The following is a 20,765-nucleotide window of genomic DNA, read 5'->3' as shown; positions in this document are numbered from 1 at the left end:
AAATTAGATTTCTACTTTCAAGACTACTTGTAACATTATCTCGAGTAATGTCTCCGTTGCGAGAATGACTTCCGTACCAAGACCTTTGACTGTGGTCTATCAGCCCATGGATGAATGGGACTAGCTGGGTACAGTAAGGGACTACATTCCCACGTGCTAGCAATGCGTCACAGCAGTCCAGATGCCAACCCAGAAAAATTCTCTCGTCTTAATTGTATTATAAATGCTCAGCTATGACGATAATTTTCGATACTGAGGGCATCTGCCGACATTCATTCTCAAATCATAATTATTGACAAAGAGCTACCTCTAACCATATCAGGTCCAAATCTGGCCAGGAAAGGGATCAGGATGAGCAGACCAAAGTAGTCCAGCATTGCAAAGTATATGCAAAGCTTATACCTAGGCAAAAGGGCAGGATTTTGAGGCGCTACAGGTTGAGGGAGAAATTGTTGGCATCATTGGGGATGGCATCACAGATTCGACAACTCTCTATGCTGTAAATGCTGGAATCTCGGTGCATAACGTGTTAAGCGTTGCGAACCATAGTCCTAATTTCATCCCCACCGAGAATGAACTGTCCAAATTTTCGATGCTGCAACGATTGAGACGAGTACTCCTGGAAATATGTAAGTCAAGCCATTCCATTTTGGTTCGGACCCGGATCTAATCAGTAGTATCTAAATATGATTCTCGTAGCAAACTTTGGTAATCGTTTCCGAAACAATTGCAAGTGATATATTCCCATTCGATCCCATTTCACCCGACCAGATGGTATTCCAGAACCGCATGCACGACTTGCGGTCGAAAATCATAATCGCCTTCAATTACATAGGCTCCGAGTACCTTGCCAGTCCCTACTGATTATCAGCTTTGACTTGATGAAATGGATTTCTGTTCATTGGACCAATCACAAGCACTATTGATACAGCCAGATTACTCTTGAACGCAAACCACTACGATCTTGGGCCATCTAATGGTGTTCTGGACGTGGAGAAGATTCACTGTCATTGGTCTATGTAGGGGCTTCTGAATCAGATGCTGCTTGTCTCGTTGAATCGGATCGGTAAGCTACATTTTTTCGAGGCCATACATCTATGACCATCGTTGTCAGCACTTTCCTTGCCTCCATGCTAGGCCTTGAATTGGCATACGTGCCTCCTTATGCTAAAGCTTCTAAGCTGGTTCAACCTAAGGGCAACTTCATTGGACTTCTGGTTGCTTGCGTGGTTCTGCACACGATCGTAATGTAAATGGCAAAGATGCTGTACGTTAAGATATGCAAGGGATGGTTATAGAATCCGTATGGTACGTGTACTATGCTGAAAGATACCATCTGCCAAGCTTCCTTGGTGACGAGGATTACGGCAAATATCAATACCTGTTCGTGCCGGAATGCCTTTTCTCCCGGGTCTGATGAGAAATATGGCATCAATCAGAGACCCCGTGATCCATCAACGCTGAATGCCTATACTGGGTTCGCTGCAGATGACTATGAACGAGTGCTTGTGGATACCAAGACTTTGTCGGGGTCTGTGAGACGGATGTTGATCCAATGAAATCGGTTCGGGACGGCACCAATGCCCGGGACCAAGACATGCGCTCGACTGGGATATCAGTCTCAAGTTGAGATCCAGCTTTCATTTTCTTTGTTTTAATCGGAGTTGACTGCAACATAATTCTTTATTGAAACAAGATGGAGTTCTTCGCATCCGACTAGGAGCACGCGCCACTTGAAATTCCCTTGAGATGTAGAGATGGCAGAGACTGGTGGCCAAGTAGAGAGCTGGGAGCCGGTATCTTGGGTTGACTATGACGATGCCGCGATCCGTTCAGACGAGATTCCGTGCAGTACTCAAGGGAAAGCCGTGTGCTCATTGGACAACATGTGTGCAATGTAACGCACAATCACGGCAAATCGGATCAAGTCAGCATCACTCCAGTCTTGTCAGCCCTATGCTGAACGTGCTATGCCCCTCGGCAGCTACAAGGCATCCACCAACATCCCCACGAGGCCCCCTCCACAACACCATAAACATCATCTCCTCCCGTGACTGTCTTTCTATCATAACAAATATAACACCACCTCTGAAAGCATTCTGCAGGATTCTAGTTAGTTTCAAATAGCATTGCTTATTGAAGTACCGTCTAACAATCATACAGTTACTCTCAGATTCACCCCACACCTCAAGTTTCGATCTTCTGGTGATCACCAACCTAGACATAACAACATAAAGTTAGGGTTTCACCTATCAAGAACGATTCAAGATTCCGCCACCGCAGTGGAACGAGGATATCAGCAAGACATTTCGACTTCCAGAATGATGGAACGATACAGTTCTATCCAATCATCAAGGCATCCAGCAATGTCACTGTCCCAGTCTTCACAACCAACGTTCAGCGAAACAGAAACATCTCCCACGGCTTCTTACATTACTCCTACCAGCACCAGAGCTTCACAATCAACTGTAGACACACAAAGTTCTGTGGGAGTTAGTGAGAAGACTCTACAGTTCGATACTGACAATCACACCTCACCAACAAGACGCTCGAGGGAGAAGGTTCAGCCACCAAGGAGATATTCACACGATTCTTCGAAAATCAACGGCTATACCACTTGTGGAAGGCATGGCGACGACTGGCTATTCGGCGGGTTTTCCGTCCTGGGAGCAGTGAAGAAGCTGTGGGAGAAGGATACCAAGGAATGAGTGACGATCCAATTAAGAATACATTGTATGATGGCAGGAACACTACAGAATATTGCATGTATTTATGGTATCCAATGCTTGAGCGGAGGAGAAGAATCTGATCAGGGAAGTAAAGACTCGGTCAGCTACCAGTCTCGAGAAGTAAAGAGGTGGATGTATCGATTGCCTGAAGTGGATTATGAGACCAAGATAGGTAAAAATATAATGGCAACGGAGAAATATGTTTTGGATGAATCTCCGGTCAAGAGCCTTAACCACGATAACTGCCTTTATTTTTCACATTTGACATCTCGTGAACTCTAAGTCCGACTCACGTTCTAGCAAGGGCCTCTTTGGAAGGACAATAGCGAGACAGAGAATAAATAGTCCCTCACTTTGGGTATCACCTTCGAAGGAAGGCTGCGACCGCGTGTGGCTACCATCAATGGCATTCCAATTTTGGAATCGCCGGCCCCTTTAAAATCTCGCTAAAACTCGGGCAACCTTCTAGATGAGCTATATCAGATTCATTTACAGCTACAGTTGAGCTTCAGGCATATTAGGACACAATACGGGACAAAATTTTGAATGACGGAACCAAATCTAGATAAGTCTATGACAACACGCTAGGAGAGCAGCTCAACAGTAATACTGAAGGCAACAACACTTCGACTCAGATAGCCCAGAAGTTCTCCGACGTCGCATTTGCTGTCACCCCTCGCTCGCTACTCGTATTATATTCTTTCGGCTTGTACTGGCTATCAGTGATCTGACTTTCGTAGTCTCATATTTACAAAGTTCCGGTCGCCTGTCGAAGCTGGTTTTGGAGGGCTGGATTGAGACATTGGCCCAGGAGTTCTTCACCCTCTCTTAGGGTGGACTTGTACTTGCATGTCAATATTACTTTCTCCTACTACTCAAAAATGGGCTTCGCTTGCGTTGGGAGATCTCACCATCTGTTCTGGTCGAGTGAGCCCATTGTCCATGATCAGGAGGCACTAAAACCAGACATACTTCCATGATTGGCAGACACAGGATGAACAGGTGCCCTTGAAGCATAAATATATGAGTTTAAAGCCACTTTTTCCCCCCCAGAAGTTGCAAGATTTTTAGCATTCGGGACACTGAGATTTGTCGCTAAGGTTCCCGATCTCAAACCGTAAGCAAGTGGCGGATTGGCTGAAATGAGCGACTTCTTCAATGCGTATGAAAAGACAACTGAATAGACGGCAAGTCCAAATGAGCCGCCCATCGCTCAAAAGAAGTTACAAGTGCTGATAACGGCAGCTCGATCTCGTTTTGCAGAGTGTACTTGCAGTGCCACGAGATTGGGCTGGATATATAACCAACCCCAGCCCCTTCGATAATGAGGAATATAGCCATCTGCCAACGAGGGGTCGATCTGCCAAAGAGAAGCAATGAACCACTTCCGAAAGTTCATAATGCGTGTTCTATCTCAGTGATTTCGCTGTAACATTTAGTCTGAGATACGTAGCCCTAAGCTAATTGAGAACATTGAAAAGCCAGTTACAAAATGTATGGTGAGAGCCGCGGACAGGATCGGGGAGTAGCCTCGAACGTTCTGGTAGTATACCGGAAGACACACAATTGTGAATAATAGACAATGCCAAGCAAAAGATTCTGGAGAACGATCGCACATAGCACGGTTTCTGAAAGGTGTAAGTAGGATCACGCCGCAAGGGTAGAAAAACAAGCGAAGAATTGGTTGGGGCACTTACACTTCCAGTCCAAACACCAGCGATGCCTCTAAAAGCATATAGCTGATTTCCAGTTTTCGTAAAGGAACAGAGCAAGTCTCCCAGAGCAGGGTATCCGACAGCCGACAGAAATACCACTTTCGGCCCAAAAATGTCTTACAGCCTGCCATAGAGAACTTGGAAGACTGTATTCGCCATCAGACTTGAGATTCCAGCCCACGAGATAGCATTCGACGAGCTTAGATCTGATCTAGTACATAGTAGTGCTATTCCCATGGAATTCTGGTCCACGAATGCAACTAGAAGGGCGAATGCGAGTCCCAACAGCACAACAACCAATTGAGCTTTGGACAGGATATTTGTATCAATCCGTGCGAGCTCATTGTCCCCTATATTGCCATGTAGTGTGCGTACTTAGTAGCTCAAGTCGTTGGGATTTGAACTCAAGCAGAGAGTCATTATAGAACGATTGAGAAGATATCATTTCAAAGAAAGGATGCTTACGCGCATTTGAGAAAACAGAAGTTGGGTATTAGATGATTTGAATAAAAGATTAAAAGTCTTGATGACGAAAGAAAAAGCCATGATGGAATTCGAAGCAGGGGTCTAGTAGTATGCCGATTACAGATCCGCGAATTCAAATATTTTGGGACGGAGTGTCTAGGATTCAGTGAATGCGCCCTCGGCTATGCTTAACTCATAAACAGCAGCCCGAGAGTGTCGAGAACTGGGACATTTGTTACTGGATAATATCAAAAGCCTTCCAATAGATTTTGATCTATACTATCTTTCTTGAGTTTGATCTCTCTCAAGTGTCCGCTGTCTCCATCATCGCGCACCAACCATCGGAAGTCCGACATCCCAATCTTGGATCTCCGACCGCAGGCTGCCGGACACTACGATATATGCATATGGAAGATGTATCGAGAGGTACCGGTAAAAACACCCGAAAATCCAGAGCTATGGTTGCCCCCAAGCTATGGTACGACTTGCAGTTTGCCAAGATCCCATGAACCGTGAGTGAGGTTGTTGTGCATCTCGCTTAATTTGGCCCTTTCTCGCATTGCTGGACAATAAGCGAGGAGGTTGCAAAGAACCTCTGGATTACCACAGCGAACTGTTACAACAGTCGTGATCTTACCAGTATGTTAAAAGCTGATTGGGTTGGATTCTGCAACTCTTGAGCCCTAGACGATTTCTCGGTCGATTCATACAAAGCAATCCACGTCGAAGGACACACAAGCTGACCATTATTTATACCGAAAACTGACCTTGGCGCGCCAGCGCCACCCCTTTCTGTAACATACTGCTGATCTATAGAGATTTCGTTATAATAAACGTTGAGGGTGTTCCTTGATATCATCTTCAACAATTTGCTTGGCGACGGATTCATCGGGTCACCCCAATGTCATTCTTAAAAGCAAACGACATTCTCGGATCCAGGTCTCATATTTTCCAGCATCAGTTGTGCTTCAGACCACATCCGTCTTGTTAGTATTACTTCTATAAAGCGAGAATTACACAAAAAATCCGAGACATCCTACTAACCAGATCTTCCACGCCCAACAGAGCCGCTGCATTGAAACCTTTTCATCGTGTTGGCTGAAGCGCTATATCTCTACACAGGACCTCTCAACAAACTAGCGTATTATTAGGAGAAACAAACCTCCAATTTTTCTATAATACTATTGGCAAATAAAACACGCCTATTTTATGAATATTCCATGACTCCACAACTGTTGTCCCCCTGGTTTTGGTAATGATGTAAGAAAACTCTTTCTTGTACATTTGAAACTATGAACTTTCTATCTTGTACCTTTTCCTTACCTATGGGTTGCAACGAGATCATTTCCCCATACGAGTTAACTGTAAATCCCTTGTCGACCTGTTGTTGGTGAGGTTGGATTACAAGGAGACTGAGACGAATGTGATTCGCAGGCGTATATGACCATATCTGTGCATAATTGGTCCATAGTGCTACTTGTTGTCTATTATTTTTGGACCGTGGTAGTGCATGTTCTGTTCTAAGCTGTTGAACAGAATGATTATTGATTGGTCTGCGCACTTGCTAACATAACCCTATAATGTTGATAAATCGCCTGTTTGTTATGGCGCTCTTGCTTCAAGCCATCGCTTATAGCTAGAAAGGTGATAATGGGTGCCATCTCTACATGTCAACTGTGAGAGTTACTAGAAGACAGAAACATACCTGGTCTGGAGAGGGAATAAGAAGGAGCAGGACCACTAAACGCAGTCTCAATGACTGACTCTGAGGGGAAGAAGTGGCTACCTCTGTAGTGGTTTTATTATTACTGTTAAGAATAGATGAGGTAGAAGAGGTGGCTGTCTTCAATCTCGGTTTCCACCTGACAAACATGTGCAAAATCAAAAACAATGAAGCAATCAAGTTGAAAACATGCTGTGTAATGAAAGGCAGGAGTTCCGATGAGAAATCAACGACACAGGGACAACGGTCTCTCATGGGGTAATTGATCAAAATCGTATCCTCAACCTTCGACAAAAGAGAACACATGGTTATGGCCTGACTACATAGCTATCTGCTACCCAACAACCCCCTTCCAGCTCCTGTCTTAATATTCCGCGACGGCCTGGCCTGTAAGTGGGTATCTTCGTTTCAGTACTCCTTGTTGTGCGAACAGGAGACTACAGCTTGAAGAAAGCATCTGTCGCATTTACTGCCCTCTTATCTCGCGTTTTCATATCAGCTACCTGTTGGGGCCCGCCATACTTTGCCAATCTTGGTTGCAGCTGGCTATCCAGGTAGCCGTCGAAAGTAACGTAACATGGCTCCCGGCATAGATAGGTATCTAGGTAGTCTTGGGTACCGTGAATATGCCATAGATGGCGCTTTCCTCACAACTTTGGTTCCACGTTGGCGAAAACCTCAAACATATCTCTTGATGTGTAGGTACCTATGCCAACACAAGGGTTTCGACCCTGACAGACTTTAGAATGACTTGGGTAATGTACTTTCAATGTATTACTCGCACGCACAGAGTCTTCTTCAATGCTATTTTCATTTTGTCGGCGACGTTCTGTATGGCCATCGCGGCTGTCGATGATGTACGCATGCTGTTCGCCCTCTCAAGCTCTTGTTCGACAAGGGCTTGGAATTCTTCTGGATCGCAGACGTCTCGCATATAGTATAGTTTTGTTTCAGCTGCTTCGCGTTGGTGGGCTGAGAATGAATCGGATGATTCGATACTGTTGGGGGCGTGGTTGAGCGTAATAGCCGACATATTCGCATTACTTGTCGTTGGTAAGCCTGAGTCGGCCATTCTCGTTGATTAGGCGGGGTCGAACAGTATTGATGGTAGATAGGATGGAGAACGTGAGATATGAATTTGATGAAATTGGATCAATCTGTGGAAGGAAGGATCTGCAAATATACTAGTGAGATGCCTCAAAAGTCTGGTACGCCTAGCTAGTCCTAACAACCATGAAGCGATATGATGGCATCGTGACCTGATATACAATTGTACTTGCTAAATGGGCGAGGAATGTACGGGACCGAGCAAACGGCTATGTGCTAGTAACACACAGCGACTAAGAACCTCTTGTGATTTCACTCCTCGATCTGTGTGATATTTTCCGACTTTGTCTCGGGGATGGCAAAATACCTCAAACAAAGGAATCAGCCACTCGCCGATGACTAGGATAAAACGTGAGCAAATGATCTCTGTGTCTCCATTATTGCAGGATTAGATTTGATTCCCTCAATTGGGGAACATAAATCAAGCGAGATATAACGCTTGTATGGCTCCATAAGCAAACAAGCTTGTTAGAGGCAGCATAATTATGATAGCAATGGAACTTATCAATTGTGCTGCAAGCCACTACCCAAAGAAACTTTAGCAGATTGAGTACCACTAACTTAACTGCTGCGAGCACTGACTAAGGATAGCACGAGCCTCAATTCGGAATATTTTCCATGCTCAAGGACGTGTGATCGAAACCCACCGGATAACACGACATAATGAGCACAAAGCCAACCGACTAGGAAGGTGTAGCAGAGGTCATTCAATGCAATCCACTTCTAGTCTTGCCGTCGTAGTCGTGGACAGCATCACACTCGATCATCAACTCAAGGAATAGCAGGACAGTAAATGATCCCACTCTAACAGCATCATGGCTAGGTATGTTGGAGCTCATGAAACACGCGTATATTGACACAAGCTTATATACATACAAACCGTCGAGTCTACTTCTTCGGCTCCTCCTTCTTTTCTTCGGGCTTTGCTGTTGGCAACTTGAAGGTCTCGGGCTTTCTGTCGACACCAGGTCCAACTTGCTATTTGGGGTCAGCGAAATTAAGGAATGTAACAGGCATGATGTACGTACCTCCCACGCTGCTGTTCCACCCTCGAAATTTCGGAATGCCTGTGTCAACTCCAAAGGCTCCACAACAATGCGCTTCTTCTCCTCGTCGTATCGGATCTCGGTGTAGCCTGTCAGAGGGAAGTCCTTTCTCAAAGGATGACCATCAAAGCCATAGTCGGTCATAATTCGTCGGAGATCTGGGTGACCAACAAAGAAGACCCCGAACATGTCGTAAACCTCCCGCTCGTACCAATTCGCGCCGTCATACAGGTCTGTAATACTGGGGACGGGAGAGGCCTCATCTGCATAGGTCTTGACGCGGATTCTGGAGTTGTGGCGGACGCTCAATAGATTGTAAACGACTTCAAAACGCTGGTCTCGAGTGGGGAAGTCGACGGCTGTAATATCGGAGACCTGGGTGAACTCGGCACCGGTGCTATCTGCTAAGTTTCAATTGCTATTCAGTGAAAGAAAGGTTTAGGGGACATACATTTGAGAAAAGAGAAGACTGGAGTGACACCAGCAGGCGAAATGTAGATGACCAGCTCGTCCTTCCAAACAGAAAATTGCTGGATATACTTTGGCAAACAGCCCATGAGCCAAGACCCATAACGATGCAGGTCATCTGCCTTGGAGGCATACTTGTCGGCAGGGTTGACTATGGGAGCATGAAGTCCCTCAGGTGGATCGGGCGCTCTCTGAGCGTGTCGCATGTTGGGCGTATCTGGAGATACGACGATTTGGGTATGTTGGGTGGACGAGAAAGCCCGAACGGCAGCGTGACAATCGTTCCGTCGCGCCAGGACAGTCCGGCTTGACCGTAGAGCTGCGGCCAGCGACCTCGAGTTCGATATCCTCAAAGCCATGGCGAACTTCGTGGTATAGGGGCGCCAATTGCAGTTATAAAGTGACTGAGGGCATCATCGAGTTGTGCACCAGACAGGATGGGATGCTTCACACAAGCTCGCCCACCAACCGCATCCGGCTTAGCGACTGATCTAGCCACTTTTAGCTGTAGCGTAATTGGACATCGAACATCGTCGCCCGTCGTTCTCTCGTGGAAACCTTTCATCTTCATCCATGGCAGCTTTGGCCTTTGCCCTCAGAATATCCACGGCCCTCTTCCGCACACGCGTTTGACCTAAGGTCATCGTCACCATCGACGCCGAGTCCATCAAGCTATTAGGCGGCACATCAACGAGTTCTGCGCGTCCCATCCGCCATCAATCTTTTCATCCTTCCAGCGCCACAAGCATCAGATACCTTCACCACATCACAGCTAGTCCACGATGGCGCCTCACGATGTTATCATCGACGATGACGAGGACTGCTGGTTCGTGTCCCTTTGCTCCCCCCTGGAATTTCCCTCCTTGCATCAACAAGCTAACCGTGATACCCAGTCCCCTCTGTGTTGAGGAGTTCGATCTCTCGGACAAGAACTTCCGGCCATGCCCCTGCGGATACCAAGTGAGTGTTGAACAAGACATGATAGTGTGAAGAGCGTCGTCTAATCTATGCGTTCAGGTCTGCCAGTTTTGCTTCAATAATATCAAAACCAATATGAACGGCCTTTGTCCAGCATGTCGACGACCTTATGATGAGAAGACGATAGAATGGAAAGTCGTTACACCTGAAGAGTAGGATTATACCGAGTTGGCTTGTCATCTAACGCTAACTAAGCTTTACAGAGTAGCACAATTCAAGGCGAATGTCCAGAAGAACGCTAAGAGAAAGCAAGAGCAACGACAAAAGGAGGCACAGAAGCGCGAGGTGGAAAGTCTGAACAGAAAGCACTTATCAGGCCTCCGAGTCGTGCAGAAAAATCTCGTCTATGTCGTTGGTCTCAGTCCGAATATCGCCGAGAAAGAGATCCTCGAAACTTTAAGAGGCGATAAATACTTTGGACAATACGGCAAAATCATCAAAATAGTGGTCAGCAACAAGAAAGACTCAGGTGCCAATGGTCAACCACAATCACTTGGAGTTTATGTCACTTTTGCTCGGAAGGAGGATGCTGCGAGGTGCATTGCAGCAGTCAACGGCTCGCAAAATGGCGATCGAGTTCTGCGAGCACAGCTTGGAACAACGAAGTATTGCTCAGCATACCTGCGCAATGAGACATGTACAAACAAGAATTGCATGTTTCTCCACGAACCTGGCGATAACGATGACAGCTATTCTCGACAAGATCTATCTTCTATTAACAGTGTCAACACCCAGCGGCCACTACCAGTCATGTCATCCTCATCGTCGAGTTCCCGACAGATTGCCCAAGCTCAAGCCCAGGCACCCATCCAACAAGCACAGCCCATTGCAGCTGCTACCCAACCCATGATGCGTGACAATAGCAAGGATGGATCCGACAGTGGTGATGGCTCAGCCCTTCCATCCTCGGCAAGCTGGGCGCATCGGGGAGTGCAAGAGCGTAGCAGAAGAGGAAGTCATGCCACCAGCGGAGCAGCGTCTAGTCCTGCAATTTCGCAAGCTGTACCTGCAAGAGCAGAGGAGGCTGAAGAACCCCAACAGGAACCGTCGCCGCAGATTTCAAATGCGTTCCCCTCATCAGATACGGTATCATCAAACGAGCCACCAGCACCCGAACGAGATCCGCTTCTAGTGTCAATATTGAAGGCTATTAATTCAACGGAAGTTTCGTTCACGAGACCGAGCACTACAGGAGTAGATTCTGGAGGGTTTTCTACCTTTCCGCCCCTTTTCGACGACTGTGGTGGCGAGAAACGAAGGGCTATGCGTGATAGACAAGAGGAAGCCAGACTGCACTTGGAGCAAGACTCCCAAGCAGATTTGCAATCTATTGCTGAGCCTTTGGAAGAAGAGGCCCCGGAAAGTGGGAGTCTGCAACTGGGAGGGGAGCCGGAAGACAGAGATACTGGCCGAGAAGGCAGTATTCCCCAGAGCTACCACAATCAACGACGGCCAAGTTCCCAGGCACCTATCCATCGAGGGTCCAACGGAGGACCTTTTGGCCCCAGTCTAGTTCAGAATTTCCCTCTTCAGAACATTGGCAGCTTGAGCTCAATCAATGGACGTACTCTGACTGCACATCAACAAAACCAGCTCGCCATGCTGAAATCCACACAATCTCAGGGTGGATTCATAGATCAATACCCTCCCGGAATGGGTAATCCTGGTCAGGGCGCCGGTTTATTCCAACAACAAGGTCACAACAGACAGTCCTCGCGCTATAACTTTGCCAATGATGGATCATCTACCTCGTCGTCCGTGAAGCCATCGGCTAACCCCAAACTGATGGCGCAGCAATCTTCCATGATGCCGTCTGTGAATCACGGGAGTCAATTTTATGGCTCCTCCATGCCAGGTCCACCCCCAGGGCTTAAATCCACAGCAACTCCGCCAATTGGCGGTATGTTCGGACAAGGTCACGGATTTGGAGGGTCAATGGGCGGTAGCTCCCTCTTTGGTAGCATTGCGAAGGGTAATAACAGTGAATTTTTGAGGGATATGCTCGATAGAGGAGGACGTGTTACAGGCGGTCAATCGCATGATACAGGCAAGCGTGAGTACAACTTTTCTCCTAATTTTCTTCAACAATACCCATCTGCCTCCTCCACTCCAGCTCCTGCTTCAGGCTTCCTGGCATCGCTCTACGGTCCTCAGACTGGAGCATTCCAAGACTTCGGTCAAAAGCAGAAGAAGAAGGGAAAGAAGCACAGACATGCTAACACTTCCTCCTCTGGGGGAGGTGGAATAGTCGATCTTCCAGACCCGAGTATCTTGCAAGCGAGAATGCTCCACCAGCAACAGAGCAATGCCGGAGTCGGACAGGGACTGTTTGGTGGTCAGGCTCAAGGTGGGTACAATCCAAACATGATGTATAGCAATGGGTTCTCTCGGTGGTAGACATAGCGGGCTGGCGGGCGTTTTGTATCTGCAAGGGATTTGTAGAGCTTTGCTTTCATTTGGGAAGGCGTTAGCAAAGACCCTTATGAAGGGCGCTGCATTACTGGTCAGCATATTTGTGTTTAGCGAGCATGGTTGATCTCCCAAGATGGAAGCTTCGGCTGCTCTGGCGTTGGGGAGCGATTGGAAATGAGGGACCTCATGGCTTTACTTTCTCTCGTTGCGTTGATTTATTGGGCATCACGGCCTCTGGCACTGGCACTGGCATACATGGTGGACTGGCACAATACTTCGTCCGGGCTCCATCATCGTCTTCGTCTCAGGTACCTTCTCATGTACGTTAATTCCCCGAATCCGAGCCTCAGCAATGGCTGGTCAAATGTAGTATTCTCACACGTTTTGTGCCCCCAGTACCTTCTTTACTTCGGAGACGATGATGGGAACCGTGACTTGATGTTGTGCTTGGACCAGATTGCCGATGTTCCTAGAATCGATTTGCTTCTATGCCGTTTCTGTTGAGAGTACTTAAAGTTGAGTATCTTTGCTAACATGTATCACCAGATGACCAAGGGCTCCCGTCTCTCGACGAGGCAACTTCCTCAGTAGATGCACTTGTTGCTGATGATGATTCCATGCCACCCAGCCTGACCAACTCGAATCAAGTATCACGCTCTTCGACTCCGTCTATTCCTCCAGGGTTCAGCGTGCCTCACACACATCCAGCGCCTACCATTCGTGAAGAGCCAGTGTCAAAGGCTCCATCTCGATTTGTACCAACGTCTGCTCCATTCACACCGAGTCGTGTGTCCGCCATCCCCCGTGTTGCTACCCCCCTGTCTATCGTATCCGTTCCAGCCATGCCACAGAGTGCTTCTAAAGCGAAGGGAAATGCCTCGACTTCTCAGGCAAAACAAGATGTGAAGGCACTGGCAACGAACACTGGTCTTTCGAAGGCTATTGCTACGCAGGCCTCCCAGGCTACTCTTCAAACAGAGGACTTCCCTGCTTTAGACAGCGGTAAAGCCAAGGCTGCAGCAACTCTCAATAAGGCTGTTTCTCACCCTAGAAATGGGCCAACTGCCAAGCCAAGCAAGAAGCAGTCGACCGCTCAGCCTGGCTCCGCTCCTGCTGTCGCAGAAACAACAGCGAAGATTTTCGAGAAGGGTTCTGCGCAGACCTTGGACATCTCGGTGCCTGCAAAACCACCAGGTAAGGGACCTGGTGGTGATAAGGCCGCCACTGTCAAAGCAGAATCTTCTACAGCTTTCCCTCCTCTGCCGTCGAGCACACCTGCTGTTACAACAATTGAGTCGCCTCTCACACGATCTGCACCGAAGACTTTGCGGCTCACATCAACGCCCAAGAACGAAACTCCACCAGCTGGAAGCGCAACACCTTCATCTGTGACGTCTATGTTTCCCCCCAATATCCTTCCCTCACGACAACCTAGTCTTGTATCAGTTTCAAGGCAGGACCGCCCCGGTACTCCATCTAGTGAAATTGTTTCCGACAATGCTTCGATCACATCAGCTTCTATGTCAAGGGCAAGCTCACCACCGCCATCGAAGGTTGGCTCTGCTCCCTTACGAATGACTACAAAAAGCATGCAAAAGAAGCAGCGACGAGAGATTCAGAAGGAGAAGGAGAGAAGTGAATTAGAGGCTTTAGCACACAAGGTTGAGCTGGAACCAGAGATTGCGCCTATAATGGGACGGAAGAAGAAGCAAAAGAAAGAACCGAAAGAGCGCACTATACACAGCGCTGCAGGTGGTTCGACGCCTGTTGCCAGCAGACCCGTATCACCTGGCCCTGCGGATACAAAACCTGAGGAGCCAAAACCTAAATCAGCTGTAGATCAAGCAGCTCATGCTTTGCCAGAAGGAAGCCCTGTCGAGCCAGAAATCGGCAGGCTCTCTAAGCAGGAAACCAAAGGCAAAGGGAAAGCGAAAACCCAGCACACGATGTCGCCAGAGCCTCATCCTCCTGCTCCTGAGGTAGAGGAAGAGATTACTGAAAAGCCCATCCCAACTCCGGCAATGGTCTTCCAAGAGCTTCTTGCCGAGGGTGTCATAGGCGACACCAGCAGCCTCTCCTTGCTCAAGAACCCTGTCATGAACCATCGATTCGAGACTCCAATCGACCCCCAGACTATCAATCAAAAGCTTACGATCTCGCCCGAGGACCGAGCAACGCTTCTCGCTGGGACACCGGTGCACAAAGTGGCTGAAGGACCACATCGGATCATGTTAACACCGAATGGTGATTGTATCCGAAACCTCACAACTGAAGAAGAGCAGAAATATCTCGACCTGCAAGCTCGAATTGCTCTTGAATATGGCCCTACCTCTTTCATCTCCGCCAAGCATCATGCAGGCAACGGGTTTGCACTCATTGGAGGTCGAGCTGTGCCAAACGGCCCCCCATCTTTCTTCCCAGCAGTCGGCAATGGTACTCCTGCAATGGACCCAGTCAGCAAGATCCAGCGCGACGAAGCTCTCAGCTATATCAATCAATACGTGCTTCCATCGCTTTCGACCAACTCACAGTTGGAGAAGGCCCTGAATGCCAACGCTTTGGATAGCGAGATCATTCGTTCTGGAGACAATGCTGCCTGGTCATCTTGGGGCGTTGACGCCACTGCACCTCGTCCGGAAGCTGGCATTGAAAGTGGTTACAATGCAACCAACCGCGAGGGCATGATCGCCACAGGTCTCGAGCACATGACAGCTCACTTTGCCATCGGGGGCGGTGGAGAGCTTAACCGCGGCCAGCCTCTGGGCAATGTATCTCTGCTCAGCTTATCCGAGTCTGAGGGCGCAATGCAAATAGCTCGCAAGGAGACGGAAGGTCTTGAGAAGAAGCTGAATGCGTTGATTAAGAAGAATAGGAGGCTATTACTCCCTAGTGGGCATTGACCACTAACGATCGGGCTGATGGCTGTCATTCTTGGCGCGTTTGTTTTGCTAGCGAGGATTGTAGCGGAAGTGATTTTGCATGTTGTGATGCTTGGGGTGGATGCTTTGGCTGTTTTGGTGTGGAGGGAGGAGTGTTGGGACTAGATTTCCTGCTTGTTTATTTTGGCATCTTTTTTAGAATGATTGGTCAGGCCTGGCTAAGCTGTGTATATGCCTGTATCGTTGTTTGAGTATCGCTATTGGGAGTTTAAGGTGAGTTGGGTGGTTTGGAATAATTTGTATATGGGCGGGCCAGGAGGAGTATTATTAGGCGCAGAAGATGGATGCCGGGTGTATGAATGGTGTATTGAATAGATGTCTTTGTATACCATTACGCTGCATGTGTCAATCAAATAGATTGACTCCCAAGTATGAAACTTATCATGTTCATAGTTAGGCTCTGCATTAATGACACTATCGCTCTATCTGCTCTATCCTTCGAAAGACGTATCTGCGTACAGTCTTAACCATGTTCACAGCGGTATGACACTTCCACATTTTGAAGAGACGACCCATAACTGTACTAGAAAGAGTTCCACGCACAATTGGGCTATGTGATAAATATCAGCACTGGCAGCGCCGAGCTGCTGACCCATAGAGCATCGCTGCTTTATAATCTGGCGTTGCTATTATGATCTCGAGTCCTGGAAACTAAACCTGTGTGTATACAAGGCCTGATATCTGAATTCCATTCTTAAGGGTTGATGCCCTACGAGTATCGCGGATGAGTGGAAAGAGCAAAGGACGCCAGAAATACATGTTTTCAGTGGATCCTCAGGCAATTGGCGGAGCTGGTTTGTTACTCGCGAGAGCCAATAGTTCAGATATGATAAATCTCAAGCTTCACATGTCTGCACTATATCTCTATCTAGTATGCAATATCCATGCAATCGTTAAAAATACAGAGAAATTTAGGACCATGCACATCTTAAACCACTAATATTCGTCATCAGAGTCATCCTCCTCCTCTGGCAACAACGCTCTATAGCGCCTACTCGCCAAATCTTCCTCCAAACCTCCCTCACTTTCAGGGTCCATATACCCTTCTCCGCCCAACAGACTCAATGCCACCGGCAAGAAGATCAGAGCATGTGTAGCGGCGAAAATTACCAGTGCCAACCAAATCCTGAAATAGTAGATCTCGAAGATCTTGCTTCGCGTGAATGCTAGGACGGATACTCCAAGTAACTTGGTGATTGTGATGCCTGAGAACACAGAGCCGCCAACGTTGACAAGAGCAGTCCATGCTCGAGCGTCCTTTCCTCGGAACTTCTTGCTTGCGCGCTCCATCACGGCGCGGGATGGGAACATGAATGCGCGGGCAATGTGGGCGCAGAACTCAACCCCAATACCCACGCAAATAATGAGATTCACGAGACTGACAGCATTAAGAGACACATTAAACACGGCCATCGTGCCGATAATGTCAACGACAATCATGATGACTGTTGCAGTGACCACAGCGCCTGTTCTCACGGATCCGAGCAGGATGGATGATATTATCAAGATAAGCCCGAGGGCTGAGCCGAGAAGTGTTGCTGTGAGTCGGACGATAGTTGCATATTGGTCGAAGAAAATGTAGAACACGCTGTATGGGAAAACATCCACACCTGAGCTCTTGCTTAGACCATCTGCAATCCTTCGAGCAGATGCGTAGGCGTCAATGAATGCATCTTGGCTCCGAAGTGGAGTGTGAGCAGATCGGAAATGGCTTGCTGGGATCGTCCCCCTCTCTGCATCAATAACCAAAGCACTGCTATAAGCAGCTTTTCCACCCAAGGGGCAGTCGGCATCTGAAGGAGCTTCGATCCACTTCTCAAGGTAGTGCATGAACTCCTGGCCCTCAGGCATTCCGTACAGGGAGATGTTCCATGCTGGATCGCGATCTGCGAAGCATGTCTTCCCATTCTCTACACAACATTCCGCGAGATTTGGATCCAGCCAGCGAAAATAGTCGTCGATCCAGCTCGCCGGAGTTGAAGCGATGTAAGATAAATTTGATCTCTTTCGTTCTCCTTCAATGATGTTTGTGATGGAGTCTTGCTCACAGGTACTGAATCGAGAGCACAGCTGTTGCTGGTGCAGCCTCTGGGTGACATTCAATTCCCGAGTGACAAAGTATACTGGTGGGCCAGATTCGAAGTAGTCATATAGATCGTTGAAATATGGGATCAGATAAGAGTCATCTGGGATCGCAACTCTTTGGTCTAGGCCAAGAGAAACTTCTGGAATCAATGAGATGCCGGCAGTGAAAAGTCCCAAGAACACCACCACTACCCCGACTTTCATCTTCTTACCCAAAAGCGTTGGAGCGTAAGACTTTCGAATAAACTTTTGCAGGGTGCCTTCATCTTGTCCCTCGTAAGGTCGCATGTACCCGTTTCCGGTCGAGCTAAGCTGTATGCCAGCACGTTTGATCTGAACGCATGGAAAGCAGTCTGCTCTTCGATCTTCAACTCTTCTCTGATTTAGAGTGAGTACTGATACGAACATAGTAACCTGAAGTACGGCATTGATGAAGACAGCCCCGGCAGCATAGACGGCAAAATTACGAACAGCAGGCATGCCCACGAACGCTCCCAACGAGAAGGCAATAGTCTCGGTAATTGCTGATAAGAGGATTGATGGTCCCATACGTCCAAGAGCTTTGGCAATTCTGAACTCAACCATCTCGTCGGGGTGGCTGACGTTGACCCTCTCGAATTCGTGCACAATCAAGAAAATGTTATCGACACCAACAGCCAAAACGATGAATGGAATGACTTCTGCAATGATGAGTGTCACCTTGATACCAGCTGCTGAGAACAGGCCAATTGATGCTGATATAGACATCAGAACAATTAGAATGCCCACAACGCCGAGGGTAAACTTAGACTCTACGAGAGAGCTTGCTGGGTTTCGGAGTACTGATCGTATTGATAGGGTTGTGGAGCCAAGAGCGAGGGATGCGTAGATGAACATGAAAATGTAGCTTATAACGACAATCTTAGCATCAGTGTTTGTGGATTTATTGAGCTCTTGTTCCAAGCTGATCTCCGTGGAGAATGACAATCTCAGACCCCGCTCTGATGCTTCCATTTGGACTTCAAGCAGAGTGTCCTTCAGGCTTTGTTCCCATTCCATCGCCTTTTCGATCTCGGACGAGCCTTCAGCATAATTCTTGATAACCCAGGTAACAACCATTGCAGGTGAATCTGCAACATCACCAACTCCGTCTAAGCCACCAAGAATCATGCTAGGGTCGATTGGCTGTTGAAATTCAGGAAGGCATCCCACGGGTGACTCAGCGCATTCCCGCAATTTCTTTTTCCAGGTGCTCGGAGAGACGGTGGTGATGTCGTTTCCGAAATATGCAGCTACAGACTGCACAACGCAAGCATCGCCAGTAGGCTTGAAGCATACACTGTCAAATGTGGTATTGGTTTTGGCACCTTTCAAGCCACTGACTCGTTTTTCGACATCTATCCACCACTTCAATGTGTCATAACTTAGCACTGGACTCGACGCATTCGAAACCGTCTCATTGACCAAGAAAATTTGCTCTGCGCGATAAAAAGGACCAAAGTTCGTATCGAAAAAGTTCTTCTCCTCAGCGGCAGCAGATGTGGGGCTGACCCATAACCGAGCAGGGTCCCTTTCGATATCGAACCGAATCCAACCAATACTGAGAAGTCCAACAATGAGAATGCTCGTTCCAATAGTGATTCCGGGAAATCGAGCGGCGGTGAAGCCCAGGTGACTGAATGCGCTGTCGCAGAAGGAATTAAGCTTGTATGTTCTCTGCGGGCGGTCATACATAGCACCATTATGAACCATATCGCCTTCGTCTTCGTCGTCGCTTGGCGAAGCATCTTGAAGAAGTCGCAACCGTTCGGATCTCCTTCTACTGTGCTTAGCCCAGGCAACGTGACCAGAAATTGCCGTAACAAGCGAGAGGATAAGAACGCTGTACGTCAGGATAGCTCCAAACGATAGACATGGCAATAATCCAACATGGCATGATCCAGCTTCGGTGATATCTGGCAATGTTGGGCACACGGCAGGACAGTCGATGCAAGGACACCGAAAGTTTGGGTTGGTATCGTTGCATGCTTTCGGTTTCATGGGCAATGGATTCATTGCCTTTTCTGGATATTTGCTCGGCCTGGGAAAGTTGATTTGAAATGGCGAACCAAAAGGAGGGGATTTCTTCCCCAAGAATTTCAAAAAATCGGTGTAATTCTTTGCTCCTCCTCCAATAAAGGCCATCGCATTCGAGTTCGTAGGTCCAAATTTAACGTCTTTGCAACTGTCATAGAATCCGGACCCGTATTCGTCAGAGACTAGTTGGTCCAGCTCCGTCACTCTCAACCCCTCGGCGCCCTTTTCTGCTTGGGTAATATTGATGAAGAGGGATTGATCGGGGGAGCAAGTGAAGGTGCAAAAGGTGTTGTAAAAATTGTTCTTGCATGCAGGACAATCTGCGATGAATGACTGGGCCTTTTTGAGGTTGTCCGACAGGACGTCAAGCTGTCTCACTTAGCAGCTGTCATATCATGAAAGGATTCATCAAACCTGGTCTTTTTCGCAGCATAGCGGCCCTTGTTTCCATTTGTCCTCCGGGCATAGTTCCAGGAGCTGCGCCCTCACGTCTTCCTCCGGGGCTTTCGCGAGACCATTGTCCACACACGGGAGAGCGGGGGAAAAAAAGCCTCCGCCCCCACAAGTTCCTCGTAGAGCACATCTCCCTTTCTCGTGTTTTTGTGTAAATAGCTCTCCGGATGCAAGACTGAGCAGCCCGATCGCCGCGGCGGCCAAATGCCTCAACCCCATCTTGCAGAAGTCCTCCCAAGCGTCGCCCAGCGGCGCAGATTGCTATTTCAAGCGGAGGTTACTGAGAAGTGGCCGAGGGTGTTCTTCAGTCTATTTCGGTCCTATGGAGCTCATGACAAGCTGTGCTAGATGCAAGAGTAAGGGGTGGTGAAGTAGATAGTTGTTGTTGATGTTGTTGTTGTTGGTGGAAGGTTGCTCGACGTTGATTCTCGGGTGACCATACGAAGCTCCAACCTAGGCAGGCACGGATACGCAGTGCAAGGTAGTTGGGGTAGCTGCGCCACATCTTTCCATTGTCGTCATCGGGGCATCCCCTGAACCTACAAGTACGGAAGGTACCTTTCGTACCTCGCGAGCTCGCCTGCTCGCGT

General features: G+C 48.0%; 5 protein-coding genes across 5 annotated transcripts; 2 read left to right on the top strand and 3 right to left on the bottom strand.

The window, feature by feature from the left end:
• Nucleotides 1-2,321: 2,321 nt before the first annotated feature.
• On the top strand, nt 2,322-2,708 carry ONS95_005562 (uncharacterized protein; the record flags this gene model as incomplete). Its single annotated transcript, XM_058498975.1, has 1 exon — nt 2,322-2,708. The coding sequence occupies one exon, from the start codon at nt 2,322-2,324 to the stop codon at nt 2,706-2,708; it is 387 nt and encodes a 128-aa protein (XP_058351242.1).
• Nucleotides 2,709-7,338: 4,630 nt separating this feature from the next.
• Nucleotides 7,339-7,704, bottom strand: ONS95_005561 (uncharacterized protein; the record flags this gene model as incomplete). Its single annotated transcript, XM_058498974.1, has 2 exons — nt 7,339-7,363; nt 7,421-7,704. The coding sequence occupies 2 exons, from the start codon at nt 7,702-7,704 to the stop codon at nt 7,339-7,341; spliced, it is 309 nt and encodes a 102-aa protein (XP_058351241.1).
• A 268-nt stretch (nt 7,705-7,972) lies between these two features.
• Nucleotides 7,973-9,816, bottom strand: NUO31 (NADH-ubiquinone oxidoreductase 30.4 kDa subunit, mitochondrial). Its single transcript, XM_058498973.1, has 3 exons — nt 9,237-9,816; nt 8,768-9,186; nt 7,973-8,717 (listed from the first exon to the last, which is right to left on the bottom strand). Exons 1-3 carry the CDS (start codon nt 9,610-9,612, stop codon nt 8,628-8,630), a joined length of 885 nt encoding a protein of 294 aa, XP_058351240.1. The 5' UTR covers nt 9,613-9,816; the 3' UTR covers nt 7,973-8,627.
• NOT4 (transcriptional repressor general negative regulator of transcription subunit 4) lies at nt 9,817-16,096 on the top strand. Its single transcript, XM_058498972.1, has 5 exons — nt 9,817-10,079; nt 10,147-10,213; nt 10,271-10,383; nt 10,435-12,284; nt 13,190-16,096. Exons 1-5 carry the CDS (start codon nt 10,036-10,038, stop codon nt 15,541-15,543), a joined length of 4,428 nt encoding a protein of 1,475 aa, XP_058351239.1. The 5' UTR covers nt 9,817-10,035; the 3' UTR covers nt 15,544-16,096.
• Nucleotides 16,097-16,270: 174 nt separating this feature from the next.
• On the bottom strand, nt 16,271-20,719 carry ONS95_005558 (uncharacterized protein). The gene has a single exon (XM_058498971.1). It carries the CDS (start codon nt 19,828-19,830, stop codon nt 16,519-16,521), a length of 3,312 nt encoding a protein of 1,103 aa, XP_058351238.1. The 5' UTR covers nt 19,831-20,719; the 3' UTR covers nt 16,271-16,518.
• Nucleotides 20,720-20,765: the final 46 nt, after the last annotated feature.

Source organism: Cadophora gregata, assembly GCF_030347475.1.
Source record: "Cadophora gregata isolate MNR1 chromosome Unknown scaffold_16, whole genome shotgun sequence".
Lineage (NCBI taxonomy): Eukaryota > Fungi > Ascomycota > Leotiomycetes > Helotiales > Ploettnerulaceae > Cadophora > Cadophora gregata.
The sequence above is the reverse complement of the archived record's forward strand: the minus strand, read 5'-3'. Positions and strand labels throughout refer to the sequence as shown.

Bases quoted from the DNA above. Each gene is read 5' to 3' on its own strand.
- ONS95_005558 (XM_058498971.1), bottom strand. From the start codon at position 19,830: ATGGCCTTTATTGGAGGAGGAGCAAAGAATTACACCGATTTTTTGAAA.
- NUO31 (XM_058498973.1), bottom strand. From the start codon at position 9,612: ATGGCTTTGAGGATATCGAACTCGAGGTCGCTGGCCGCAGCTCTACGG. The intron at 9,187-9,236 runs GTATGTCCCCTA...GAAACTTAGCAG, and splicing joins AGTCTTCTCTTTTCTCAAAT to ATAGCACCGGTGCCGAGTTC. The intron at 8,718-8,767 runs GTACGTACATCA...GACCCCAAATAG, and splicing joins GTGGAACAGCAGCGTGGGAG to CAAGTTGGACCTGGTGTCGA.
- NOT4 (XM_058498972.1), top strand. From the start codon at position 10,036: ATGGCGCCTCACGATGTTATCATCGACGATGACGAGGACTGCTG. The intron at 10,214-10,270 runs GTGAGTGTTGAA...CTATGCGTTCAG, and splicing joins CATGCCCCTGCGGATACCAA to GTCTGCCAGTTTTGCTTCAA. The intron at 10,384-10,434 runs GTAGGATTATAC...TAAGCTTTACAG, and splicing joins AAAGTCGTTACACCTGAAGA to AGTAGCACAATTCAAGGCGA.